The sequence below is a fragment of the Neolamprologus multifasciatus genome, chromosome 17 (genome assembly GCF_963576455.1).
Source record: "Neolamprologus multifasciatus chromosome 17, fNeoMul1.2, whole genome shotgun sequence".
NCBI lineage: Eukaryota > Metazoa > Chordata > Actinopteri > Cichliformes > Cichlidae > Neolamprologus > Neolamprologus multifasciatus.
Genome location: NC_140455.1, coordinates 37129615 through 37143342, shown reverse-complemented (window position 1 = coordinate 37143342; position 13728 = coordinate 37129615). Strand labels below are relative to the sequence as shown.

The window sequence follows — 13728 nt, the reverse complement described above, 5'->3', positions numbered from 1 at the left end:
GCCAGAGTGAAGTCCCTGATGTAGGTCTGAGAGACTGGGTGAAAGTGAGAGTAAGACAAGCACACACACACATGAACGCACACACTGTAGGAGGTATTAGCTGTAATGCTTAGCAGACTTAGGTCATACTGGTATTTTGCCAGGATTGGCTAGTGATATGAATTCACTGCCAGGATTGGCTAGAGCATGTTTGAATGTGAATAATGACTTCAGGTTGGACGCAGCTGTGGAAAAAGGTTCTTTATCAGTTGAACACTTAAGGGAGATTATGAAGAGCAGTCTGAGATAGCATTTTCCACCTCTCCGACGAAATCTTTATAAACATTTCAACCTGTGCCGTGGCATGCAGAGTGCAGGGTTTGTACGCGGGGTTGTAGCTGGGCTTTACAGAAGTTAACGTATCGCTTTGTGGACACGACGAGCGAATCTCTGAGCGTGTGCAATAAATGCGAGAGAATTTGGATTTCATCAAATGCGGACGGGTCGATAATAAGATGCCCAATAATCTTAAATTAAAAACGATTTTATTTCCTGCGCTCTGCTCAAATCGTCCGCACTCTGAAACCGAAAAGGAGAGGAAACGTTCCAACAGGATATTGGATCGACCAGTGCTGAGATTTGTGAGGTCGGCCCCTCTGCGACCCTCTTTGCAAAGGTGTTGCAGAAGCTTAACACCAGCTGAACTCTGCTGCTGGCAGCCAGCTAAACAGGCTTAGCGTACTGCTTAGTGTTGAGGGCGTTATATTTGGGACTATTTGCTGGGAAGAGTAGCTTCCTGAATTCTCTGTAGATGGCTTACTTTTGTATGAAATGACCTTCAGAGGTGCTAATTGTTTTTATTTTTTGGTAAATCAGACAGAACCAGGTTAGCTTATCAAGCTAGATTTATGCTCTGCTAAGCTATAAGAAGTTACTCCTGTAAGTCCCCATCACATGGTGTAGTTTACAGACATGGTATTAATGCAAAGCAAACCTAACAGGCTGTTTTCTATAGAAAAAGTAACTAAATAAGGGTGATCAGTCTTCAAAATCTAAATCTGTGCAAGCAAGACGCAATAGCTCAGTGTCGAAATGTTGAGTTCTTCTTCTGTGACACGGTGTGTGTTTGTGAGTGTATTTTGAGAACCAGGGTTAAAGGTTAGAGCCACACTTGAACATTTCAAATACCATCAGATGTCAGCCAGAGTCTTGTTTCTACCTCATTAGTCTGATTAGTCAGAGGTTGGAGGTCAGGGGTCACAAATCCGGAAGCTGGCAGATGTTAAGAGGGTTGTGCTTTCTGCACGGTGACCTGACGCTAACCAGAGTGAAACTTGGAAACCGATTTACATCTCGTTAAAATGTTGGTGTTACGTGGGACCTGCCAGTAGTAATCACGAAGAGATACTTGGATCAGAAAAGTAATCTTGATGTCTTCACTTTATGACATAAAACATTAGTTCATTGAGAGTGACGGGAAAAGCCCTCGGAGAAGAACAGGTTTTGATTCTCATCTGGCAATTACTGCTGGCACTGAGATGTAACACAAAACACCACGTATGCATGCGCACAAGCAGTCCTGTCATGGAGTTTCCAGTGTTTTGCCCCAACTTTGATCTTTGCATTTAGGTCAGCCAAGCACAGCCTGGGGCTGTGGGAGGCCTGCCATGGGGGATGTAGTTCTAATCAGATGCATTTTGTAGTTTTAATCAAATACAGGATCAGGGATTTTGGGCTCTAATGAGACACAGAGTCACTGTTGAAAGACTCATACGGTTACCAGCAGTGATGGCCTTTGGTCTGTGTTGTGGCAGCTACTGAAAAGGACGTTTCTCCAGTATCACCAACCTTTGATGCTTTAAATCTAATTGGCTCTCTAGACATGAATCAAACCAAGAGGAAATGCGCTTTTAGCCCCGAGAAAAAGAAAGTCAAGCTGGTAAAAGGTCTTTGTTGTAAAGGACTCACTCCTCTCCTCTTCCCTTTTGTTGATATCAAAGGTTTGGCAGAATTTAAATTGCAAAAGTGTCAACTTTAGACACAAATTACACAAACAAATTAACAGGTTTTAACACCCAGCAACAAAAATTAAGCATTTAGCTTGTACTCTGCTATTTTTCCTTTTTTTGACGAAGAGAAAACACAATGTGCAATGTTTCCTTTTTAACATTAATTTGGTGTTAAATAAAAATCACAGTTTGTCTCTTTGGATGTTCCACTGTCCAAATTTGATGTGTGGAAACATAAAACTTCAAGGGCTGTGAGTGAAACGAAGCAAGAGATAGATTTTGTGCAGTAGTTAAACTTTAATAGTTAATATAGAAAAATGAAAACTAATTTATAGATTCTGCGGTTTTAATCAGAAGAAAAAAAAAAAAATTTATGATTTTTTTAGACAATTAATAGTTGTAAAAAAGAAATACATGAACAAATGTAGAATTTTTTAAGGTGTCCTATGGGAATCTTTAAATAAACTAATGTCTTTTTAATAAGAGCTAAAGGATTTTGGTTAAGAAAAAAAAGGTCCTTTGACTAATCTGACATTATTTTATGTAATTCTACTTAAATAGTATTTATTTATTTATTAACCTTTATTTAACCAGGAAAATCCCATTGAGATTAAAAACCTCTTTTTCAAGGGAGACCTGGCCAAGATAGGCAGCAGCAGGTGTCTCACAGTTACAGAAATGACTCAAACACAGGCAGCAACAACACACATGCAACAATAAGTGAAAGAATACAAATAAAATAAAATAAAATTCAAATAAAATCCAAATAAAATCCAAATAAAATAAATAAATAAATAAAAAAAATCAGTTAAAATGACAATCAATCTAATTGAAACAGTTGCATGTTATGGGCTTGGCCTCAAGGATTCGTAGTTTAGATTTAAAAGCACTTAATGAAATGAATTCAGTCATTTTCCTTCTGCAGTTTGTTCCAAGCCGACGGTGCTAAATGGACAAAAGCTCTTTTACCAAGTTCAGTTCGGGCAAATGGAGCAGAAAGCAACAAGTAACCATGCGGACGAAGAGAATACCGACCAGCATGTTTCATTACAAGCAGGGAACATAGATAAGAAGGCAGCAACCCAAGTATCGCCTTATATATAAAAGTAACATGTTAAGTCAGTGACAGTGTTAACCAAGGTGTTGTGTCCATAGCAGTCTATCATTGCTGAAGAACAGGCAGGCTTCAGCAAAACCCCTACAGAAAAAACCCCTATGAGCAGCACATTGGCGACAGTGGGAAGGAAAAACTCCCTTTTAACAGGAAGAAACCTCCAGCAGAACCAGACTCAGGGAGGGGCGGGGCCATCTGCTGAAGCTGGCTGGGGGGACCGCTAACATTGTTTGAGTCATCAAACGACTGGATGACAAGGCCACAGGCGCCGTTCTCATGAATGGAAACACAGGCAGCTGGTTTGGTCCTACAGCTGAACCCCCCCTGGATTGTCTGCTCTCACCCACCCTCTCCTACACACACCAGGAGAGAGCTGACAAGGTAGGCAGAGAAAGAGATGGGAGGACAACATCCAAGAGTGGACAGGCAGAGTCCCAGAGAGCTGTGGAGGACAGAGAGAACTGGAGAAGGGTGATGGCCTTGTCTTCACTGGGACCCCAGTGACTTCCGCAGAGGTCAGGGGTCAAGTGAAGTGAAAGAAAAAAGAACTGCAACATTGCCTAACTTTATGTTTTTCTTTCTGTGTCTCTATGCAGACCCTTCGCCCCCAGAACCGCCCACGAATGTCAGAGTGAGCAACCAGACACTGAATAGGACACAATCAGCGTCCCAGTTCACAGAAAGGTATCTAAAAAGCTAAAAAGCAGGATTATCAGATGCATCATTTTATATATAATCTTTAACCCTTTAAAGCCGGTCGGAGCGGACACGCTCCGTTTTGCGTAACTATTTTTAAATCCCGGTAGCTCAGCAACCGCGTAAGCTAGCGCAATAATTTTTTTTGCATATGAAACCGGAGGAGTTGTACTTACATCTTATGCCATCAGCTTGTCCTCGGTCACAGTTTCCTTCCACATATAGCTTTGCAAAAACTGCATAAAAAGCACTTGCAGCAACAAAAACATAATATTCCAGAAACACGCTTTGCCGATCCGATCAGCTGTTTGTAACACTTCCTACGTCCATCAGCGCGAACTATCGCATGTCCGCCATGACCTGCCCGAAACTGGAAGTGACATCATTTTGCGGAAATGTAGTTTTTTACCATCAAGGCCTCATGAGCCTATACTGGTGTTTTTAAAAGTTATCTTTGACTTTATGACTTTCTGTGTGGTTTCTGGGATGCTTAGGACTCATATTGCACTGCTGGAAATAGTTTATTTTGATGCATATGCTGCTTTTTTGCAAATTTGCATTATAATATTTATTTTTGTTTTTCCTGCAGTGTATAAAAATTGGTGTATTTCAAAAATAAAACATTGAAGACACTCAAAATAAATTTCCTGTGGTGGGAAACGATTTTGTGCAACTTTTTTGTATTTACAGTTTTGAGGGATAAGCCTCTTAAATTTCTCTAACTAGAAATATATGTTAAAAAAACAAAAACGATTTTAAATTTTTTTGTAGTTTATTGCACTTTTTTGCAATTTATGTAATTACTATGCACTTAATGCAGACATATTATTAAAATCTGGGCTGTAATGGTTGTATTGATGTATAGCAACTTGAAATGCTCCCAAAAATGGAACTACAGCATGTAAAAATATAATATAAGCTCTGGCGGACTTGGTTCTATGGTAGGTCTTAAAGGGTTAAAATACATCTATTTACCACTGCAGCTGGGAAATCAGTCATAAACTGTGGTCAGCCCTATAAAACGCGTCTTCTGTTGTGCGATTGTGTATATGAGCTGAAATTACAGTTTATCCTTGTTCAATTACATCCTTCGGTGTCTTCTCTATTTTTCATCCTGCAAAACAAGGTCATTTAAAGTTCAGACCATGGCTTGGATCAACAGCGATATTCCAATAACATTTAATAACAGAGGTGATGACTTAAATTGCAGCTTCTGTTCAGCATGATATAAAGTGTCTGAGCCTCGTCTATACATACAGGGAGTAAATAGAGATTAGATAGAGATTGTAAACCCGATGCTGAAAGCAGCTGACAAACAAGCAGAGAATCATTTTCACTGTTAGGGAAGCGCTGCACTTTTTGCTTCTTCCTTAATGGGACTGTTTACATTTACGCCGTAACGTTGTATAAATTTTGCCTCCTAAGGTCGATGGAGAGTGGGGTCACAGTGGCGGTCTTATTACGCTGGGAGCCCCCCAAGGAAGGAGACCTCCCTGTGCACAACTACCGAATCACCTGGATGTCTCGCCATACGCACGCAGCACAAAAACACAAACACACGCTGCAAGCGCACACGCATACAGTAGCCAGTAACACGCACGCACGACCTGCACAGGGTAGGAAGGAGAGCAACAGCAGAGTGACTCAGGGGGTAAGTCAACTTTCTGCAAGCTTAATTATACAAAATAAAAAATGTGGTCATTTATCTTGTTTCTTTACTTAGAATATTTCAAGAACATAAACATATAGTAAGTGGACGTTGAGACGTTTCAGTTTTCATGATGTTTCAAGATATATCTGTTTTCTTAAGGCTCTGAAAAAGGTGAAAAAGAAAGTGCACTCTTTCAAATATAACGTTTCACATTTCAGTTCCTAAAATAAGGTAAATCCAACCTCAGCAGTATGTAGGTACTTACTGCCTTAACAGAAATTCAAATTCAAATTTTATTTGTCACATACACAGTCATACACAGTACGATATGCAGTGAAATGCTTAGACAACTGCTCGTGACCTAAAGAAAAAAAGAAAAGGCTATGAATAAGATAGGAAATAAATATGAAAATTAAAAAGGGTAAATTTAACTAGGAAGGAATAAAATAAAATATAAAAATTAAGTTAAAAATGAGATAACTGTAACTGAAACTGAGAGCACTCAGGTGCTGCTATTCAATTCAGTTCATCACAACTGTAGGGTCTTTAATGTAAGGTACAGACTCTACAGTTATACAAAGAAAACAGAGAAAACGCCAACAATCAGATTAAATCGTGGGGCGATCGTGGCTCAAGAGTTGGGAGTTCGTCTTGTAATCGGAAGGTTGCCGGTTCGATCCCCGGCTCCGACAGTCTTGGTCGTTGTGTCCTTGGGCAAGACACTTCACCCGTTGCCTACTGGTGGTGGTCAGAGGGCCCGGTGGCGCCAGTGTCCGGCAGCCTCGCCTCTGTCAGTGCGCCCCAGGGCAGCTGTGGCTACAATGTAGCTGCCATCACCAGTGTGTGAATGTGTGGATGATTGTGTATAGTGTATAGCGCTTTGGGGTCCTTAGGACCAAGTAAAGCGCTATACAAATACAGACCATTTACCACTCTAAACCCCGGTGAGCAAGCTTTTTGGCGACAGTGGGAAGGAAAAACTCCCTTTTAACAGGAAGAAACCTCCAGCAGGGAGGGACGGCAATCTGCCACGACCTGTTGGGGTGAGGGGGGAAAAACAGGACAAAGGCACGCTGTGGACGAGAGCCAGAGATGCTAATAAAATATAATTGATTAACTAATCATCAGCATGAGTGAGCACCTCTGTGAAAGCAGAAGTGTTTGTTTGTTGGTTTGGAGCCTTCAGAGGAAAGAAAAGCCATGATCTTAGAGAAGTGATGGTTGGAACAAGGGTTATAAGGTCATTTCCAAACAATTGAAAGTGCATTTTTCTACAGTGAGAAAGATTATTCACAAGACAAAAACATTCAAGATAGCTGCCAGTGTTCCCATGAATGGACACTTACGTCCCAGCAAAATCACTCCAAGGTCAGAGTGTGCAGTGTTCACAGAACTACAAACCCTACGTGTCAGACTATACACGTCTAAGTTGACATGTTAAATGTTAAAGTTCATGGCAATGCAATTAGAAAAAGACTGAACATGTGTGGCTTTTTTGGAAGTGCTATCAGGAAAAAGCCTGCAAGCTTAGGTTTGCAAAATTGCCTCTGAACAAATCCCAAGACTTCAGGAATGATGCCGCTTGGACAGACAAGACAAAAATGGAAATGTTTGTCTGCGATACATTTCACCATTTTTAGCAAAAACCGAACAGAGCAACGCCTCATACCAACTGTCAAGCAGGTTGGTGGAGGGGTGACGATTTAGGCTTGTTGTGCAGCCACAGGACTTGGGCCCCTCACAGTCATTAAGTTGACCATGAACTCCTCTGTACACAAAAATATTCTCAAGTCACATTTGCCTGACAGCTAAAACTTGGCCTAAAGTGGGTCATGGAACAAGACAGTGACACCATATTGGCCACGATAGATTTGCTGAAAAAAAGAGTGGAGTGCTGCAATGGTTTAGTCAAAGTCTAGACCTTATTGAAGTTCTGTGACGGGACCTTAAGACAGTTATGCATAAACAAATGGCTGCATTTTATTCATCTGCAATAACAGATGGATGCGACTTTCTTTTCTGCAAAGTTGGCTTTGTAAAAGAAAATTGTAAAATCAGTTAATAAGATCAATATTCCATTTTCGCTACCTCAAACTCCTATTTATTGTGTATCATGTGAGAACCTTTCAGTACAGTGTCATTAACCAATCACAGCAGATGGCCCCGCCCCTCCCTGAGCCTGGTTCTGCTGGAGGTTTCTTCCTGCTAAAAGGGAGTTTTTCCTTCCCACTGTCGCCAAAGTGCTGCTCATAGGGGGTCATATGATTGTTGGGTTTTTCTCTGTATGTATTATTGTAGTGTCTACCTTACAATATAAAGCGCCTTGAGGCGACTGTTGCTGTGATTTGGCGCTGTATAAATAAAATTGAATTGAATAGGAATAAGATGTAGGACATATATTATATATTTCCTGTGAAGTATAACAGCGCACAATAACACCACATACCCTGAATACACAAGCGGTGTAGCTGCACACGAGAGGTTTTATTATGCCTGTAAACACACGCACCTTACACACACACACACACACACACACACACACACACACACAGGTTTTCATATATTTGTGGGGACATCTAATTGATATAATGCTTTCCCTAGCCCCTTGTCCAACCCAAAAATGAATGCCTAACCCTAACCGTTACCCTAAACCTATCCATAACCTAATTGTAACCCTTTCACTAAAACCGCATTGTGAGTCTCTACCTTGAGTGTGAGTGATGTTTTATTGATTAGCATTCAAATATCTCAGTGAAGACAGAACAAAGATCTACCACAAAGCAAGAAAGCATGAGACAAGGCTAATCAAAAGGTATTGGCTGAAGCATTTGCTTATTACGCCAACCCTTTTAACAAAAGATCTTTTTGCATGCAGCTCCTGTACACAGGGCTCGAAGCAAATAATAAAACAAAGCACTACCAAATTTGTGCATTACCTCAGGTGAGGTAATGCACAAATTTCCCCGCCGTGGGATCAGTAAAGTCTTATCTTAGCTTAAAAATGCCTTCAAACTTGTGGGGACCGGGATTTTGTCCCCATAAGGACTGTTGGTCCCCACAAGTGTAGTAAACGTCGTTTATTTGGTCCCCACAATAATATGTAAACACGTAAACACACACACACACGGTCCTCGTTGTGATTGCTGTGGTGGTTTTACAGGCCTGTGCAGTAAAATCTTAAACACTTAAACTTAAACAGGATTTGATTCAGCTACTGTGCTGGATGACAACTGATGAAAGCCCATTAAGCGTGTATGATGTGCTCCGCATGTCTGAGGTGCAGCGTTACAAACATTAACGGGACTTTGAATCATCCTTCAAATGACACAATGTGCATCTTAATTCAAGATGTGGATTCAAATAATGAGCCATTAAAAAAAAAACATGCTCTTCTTTATCTTTGTTAAATATGTTTGTGAAACGTTTCCACTAAAATTGATAAAGCTCCAATTTATAGATGCTAAAAACAATCTGTACTCATGTGGTGCAAGAATGAGATGCAAAGAATGATGGGATATGAAGTCAGTTTACAAAGTAACACATTTAATTCAGTGACTTCTAACTTTTTTTAAGATTTTTTAAAATGTACTGTTTAAATTATATTTAATGCAGCCGTAATACTTAATTTTCTTATCCTGATTATAGGAATGATGATGATGATGATGATGAAATACGCTTATGATGCAGTTAAGTCCAGTCAGCAGTACCAAAATACCCATAATCACAGTAAATAACACAGATATTACAGCTTTGACGTAACAGGTATGGTAGCCGTGCACTGACTGAACATTTTTTCCTCCAAATGGTAAACACAATCAAAGTACTTGTACGAGACTCTTCAGCTTTAGATGCTCTTTTTGAAGTACGATGTTAACGTTTACTTCAGACAAAAAGCTCAAGCATAAACATCAAAGTGCGGCACACTCATATGGACGTAGCTATCCTAAATAGTGATGGCGATCCCAGACTGATCCTGGTGGAGCCATTTATCTGTAGTCTAGTCCTCTGTTCTGCTTGGCTGGGAGGTCTGGAATTTAAATGAGCCCCCCTAACTAGTGTTTCCTACTTGCAGCTGCATCTACAAACACACACACATACACACAAATCAGAATCACAACAGGTAGGTAGGACCCAGAACAACATAGCTAACATAGCTATGCTGTGTGAAGCTGTTTTCATATCACAGAAAGCAGTCTGTGAGCACAACACGTTATATTCCCAGGATTGGGATAAAACACACATCCTGTCAATCAGGAATTTCTGCAGGAGTGGAGAAAGCTAGCATTTAAGCCTCGTGGTAAAGTGGGGAATTCAGAGGAAGTACTCGAATGTGAAAAAACCTCTGCTGAATCAGTGCTTTTAAATATATAGTTCATTGCTTTCTTACATGTAATGTCCACCGACATTATTCCAAACGTCTCTCACTCTATCCGCTACACAAACGACACTTAGACGCACACACACACAGCTGTACAAGGCATATGTTTTGTCTATCTCGAAGGTAATGGAAATCCTTTTACCCCACTTTGTGTGCAGGAAGCACACACACACACACACAGATTTATCATGCGATCATCTCTTTGTTGTGACTAGTACCAGTCCACGCAGACAAACAGACCTGATTGACTGAGAGCCTGTTAACGAGCTGTCAGTCAAACAGCAGGCTAATGCAGAACAGACCTGGACTGTCAGTCCTGAGGAGGGACGATGGAGATGGGTTTCTATGGCGATGATGCTGACGACGTATCAAAGTTAGCAGGTTTTCTTGGACCTCGTCTGCAGCAGACGTATCATTAGTGTTTTTGTCACTCTTTACTTGATGCCTGTCCAGATTTAGCTAGTAAATCTGCATCAGTACAGACTGATAAGTTGCTAATTTGTTGGACTACACGTGCAATAAAGACAAATTCCGTCTCTATAATCATTCTTTCTATTCCTGTCTTTTAGGCGCAGTGTGAAGTGTGGCTGCACGGTCTACCGCCTGCGACTTCCTACCTGCTCTCTGTCCAGACGGTGGCCTACTGGGGTCAGAAGAGACTGAAGAGTCCTAGAGTGCAGCTTGTCTTCACTACCATCCCTCATGCAGGTAATGAAAGCAAACAGCTGTCCTGTGTGGTCAGGTGATTTGACTTTACAGTTAAAACGCCAAGTATATTTCTTCAATGCAAAAAGAGTAAAATTGCACAGAGGGGTGGGGTTATGTGCAAGCGCCATCCTGGAGCCTCCAACTGTCAGCAAGAAAGCAAATTTCCCAAAACGTCTGAAGCATTTATTTAATTTCAGTCAAGTATAAATGTGCTTTTTTTGTGGTGGGACTTGAGTGTGTGAGAGTGCATGGCAGCGCCACTGCTTCTCACAGCTGTAGTTCATTTTCAGTAATTATTTCTAGGTGAATATGTTTGTGCATTTGCATTACATGGTTTACCATAAATCCGAGCCATCTCTATCAACAGTTTGGAGGATTACCATCGAGCCTTCAGTGGATTTTGGAGAGTTTTTGTCATGTGGAAATAAACATTGCAAATATAAGAGGTGCTAAATAAATGCAGCCTTCCTGGCCAAGTTTAAACTTTAGTGTTGTTGCGATTCAGCAAGAAAGCCAGCAATTATTAGTTACTTATTTTGAATATGTCATTGCTAGCTTGTCATGAAATTAGCGAATCCTGCTTACGCAGCACAGTCCACAGAAGCTGTTTGTTAGCAGAGCCATACGTTATTGAGTTAATGATTTTCCTGTAAGTTCAGGGCTGCTTCGTTTGCTGACTCTCGACATATTCTGTCTACATACAGCTGCGCTGCTGAAACACAGAGTACAGTGGAAAGTTGGTGATGTTAATGGTCTTCCAGGCAACAGAGGTATTTATAGGTGACCTATCGGGTCAGCTCAGCAGAGGATTATAGCCAGCTGCAGCTCTATTACCAAACCACATACAACTTTATGTGGAACATACTGCCATTCATAATTTGGGAGTATTAATATTTTTACATAGTCTCTGCGTATTAGCTGTTTGCTCATCGCTAATGAGGGTCAGTTAGGCCAGATAAAGCCGAGGAGTGTTTCCGCTAGCTACCAGCTGCAGTCTCATTACCAGTTTATGATATTTCTGCCACAGTAGAAGCTCCATGTGCTGTGTACACAAAACATGCACATGGTCAATCTGTAATCCACAGAGACACACAAAAGTAAAGTTTTACGCTGAGTTCTTTTCCTCCGTCTCTTTCTCCGTCCTCTCGACCAGACTCGACCAAAGGCGACGATTTCTCCAATGAGCTCCCCTCTTCATCCTCCCTTCCCTCTTCTCTTTCGATCTCTTCTTTCTCGCCTTCTTCCTCTGACCTCCCGGTTTCCTCCTCTCTCCCTCACCCCGAAACCCCTCTGAGCCCCGTTGCCCTTGGAAACCTGCGGCTGGAGGTCGCCGCCCCTCATTACCATAACAACCAGCTCCAGGTGAAGGTGTTCTGGAAGTGGCCTCAGCACGGTGAGTCGGTCTAGAAACACTAAACAACTGAACAAACTCCTGGTAAGAATATAAAAACATTCAACTTGAATAAGAGTAAAGTCAGTCGGCTCGAAGCTTTATTGTGATAGATAACCCCACAGGTCCACTATAGTAACTCGAATTAGCGTAAGCCGAGCCTTCCAGCCAATGACTTTTAAGGCTTAATCAATTTCAAATGCATGATTTTGGTTTTTGCACTGAAATGTTGAAGTCACAGAAAAAACAGCAGTTAGTTCTTCAAATCAAGCTGATAACAAGTTAAAAAAGTTTTCTATATCATTCATTTTTACACAAAACGTATCTCTTTGGTCTTTTCGCTAACAGTGAGACAGAGACATGCTGGCCCGTACATTTTGAGGTGGCGACCGCATACCTGCAGCACTAACGTGACGAGCATGGAGAGAACAGCTACGGTGCAGGTATACGCACACGGGTGGGGGCTGATCTGTGCGTTTGTAACACTGTAAAGATGTGTTGTTACTTTGTAACTGCAACTATGTGTGTGCGGACGGATTAGACATCACATTTCATCACCGTAACATGAATAAGTACATTTCTATGGTGCAGTTCAGTCTGTGTGTAGTTTCTGTCTCTAAGAAATACTCGATACACTTTTTATATTACAAGCTGCTTATGAGACACGTGTGGAGACAAGAATGTGTGTGTCAGTTTAAACTTTAACTATAAACATTTCCTTTTTTATCCTTAACTTGGCTTAATTTCCCGTCTCTCCAGGGCACTCATCACACCATCACAGGTTTGCTGTTTGCCTGTAAGTACCGGGTTGCTGTGGCGCTGAAAGTTGACCCACGGTCAGAGGCTGTTGCCTGGCTTACAACCCCGACTTGCTCCTCTGTCAGGGTCAGAGGAGGCAAAAGTTTGCTGTGCAACACTGAGAGTAGGGGTAACTATTTACAGATGTATTCGTGGTGTTCACTAATCCTTTTTTTAAATATCTTTTTGATGATCAGTTTGAATACAAGCACTGAAAAACCACAACATTCAAGTAGTTTTTTGCAGTAGTTGAATCAAACTCCTTAATTTAACCTGGTTTTAAATCATTCAGATAATGTTTTGGCTTTCCTTTGCATCAGAGCGCCTCCTGTCAGGCAGAAAGGTAGTACTGCGTCCAGAACGACTGACCGCAGACTTCCAACAGGTCAACGGTACTCTGCTCGCCACCTTTCGTTGGAGGTTGTCCCAGCACGCGCTTCACCCGACAGCTGTCGAGGGTTTCCAGTTTACCTGGACGCTTCAGTCAGAGGTTTCGGGGAAAGCCGATGGACTGGAAGACACGCTCATCTCCCAGACACAGACTATCGCACCGGTGAGACAAAGCGAAAGCGTAGATAGTCACAAATGACTAGAGACGGTGTGTTTGTTTGTTTGTGTGAGTCAAAAAGGAGTTTCACGTCCTGTTTCTTTTTTGCCTTTGTCTTTTAGAGAATTAAGCTTCAGGGAATCAAAGATGAAATGAACAAAAAAATAATCACTCAATAAAAAATATAATAAACATTACCAGACTTCAGAGCTTACTATTAAAAACCCATCAATGACACACCGTTGATTGTAGTTTATTATTTTTTTAGTTGTGCTGCTAGAACATCACACACATGCTTGAATCTCATGCTGATGCCACTACTGAAGAAGTTCAACAAAGACTGTTCTTTTTAAGGAAAATGAGATCTTTTAATGTCTCATCTGAGATGTTGTCTTTGTTTTATAGAAGTTTTATCGAATCTGTGACGTCTTTTTGTATCGCTGCCTGGTTTGGTAACC

At 41.2% G+C, this 13728-nt stretch overlaps 1 protein-coding gene across 3 annotated transcripts in view; it reads left to right on the top strand.

Annotated features, from left to right (window-relative positions):
• The window catches only part of anos1b (anosmin 1b), a 57017-nt gene that overhangs the window by 39782 nt on the left and 3507 nt on the right, over positions 1-13728 (top strand). For 2 of the 3 annotated variants that reach the window (XM_085137649.1, XM_085137648.1), the window contains exons 7-13: positions 3699-3786; positions 5224-5449; positions 10397-10535; positions 11689-11928; positions 12274-12368; positions 12685-12853; positions 13044-13276. In XM_085137649.1, coding sequence (XP_084993775.1) covers positions 3699-3786; positions 5224-5449; positions 10397-10535; positions 11689-11928; positions 12274-12368; positions 12685-12853; positions 13044-13276 — 1190 coding nt within the window. The remainder of the gene's footprint in view (positions 1-3698; positions 3787-5223; positions 5450-10396; positions 10536-11688; positions 11929-12273; positions 12369-12684; positions 12854-13043; positions 13277-13728) is intronic. The other variant, XM_085137650.1, reaches the window with a different exon arrangement.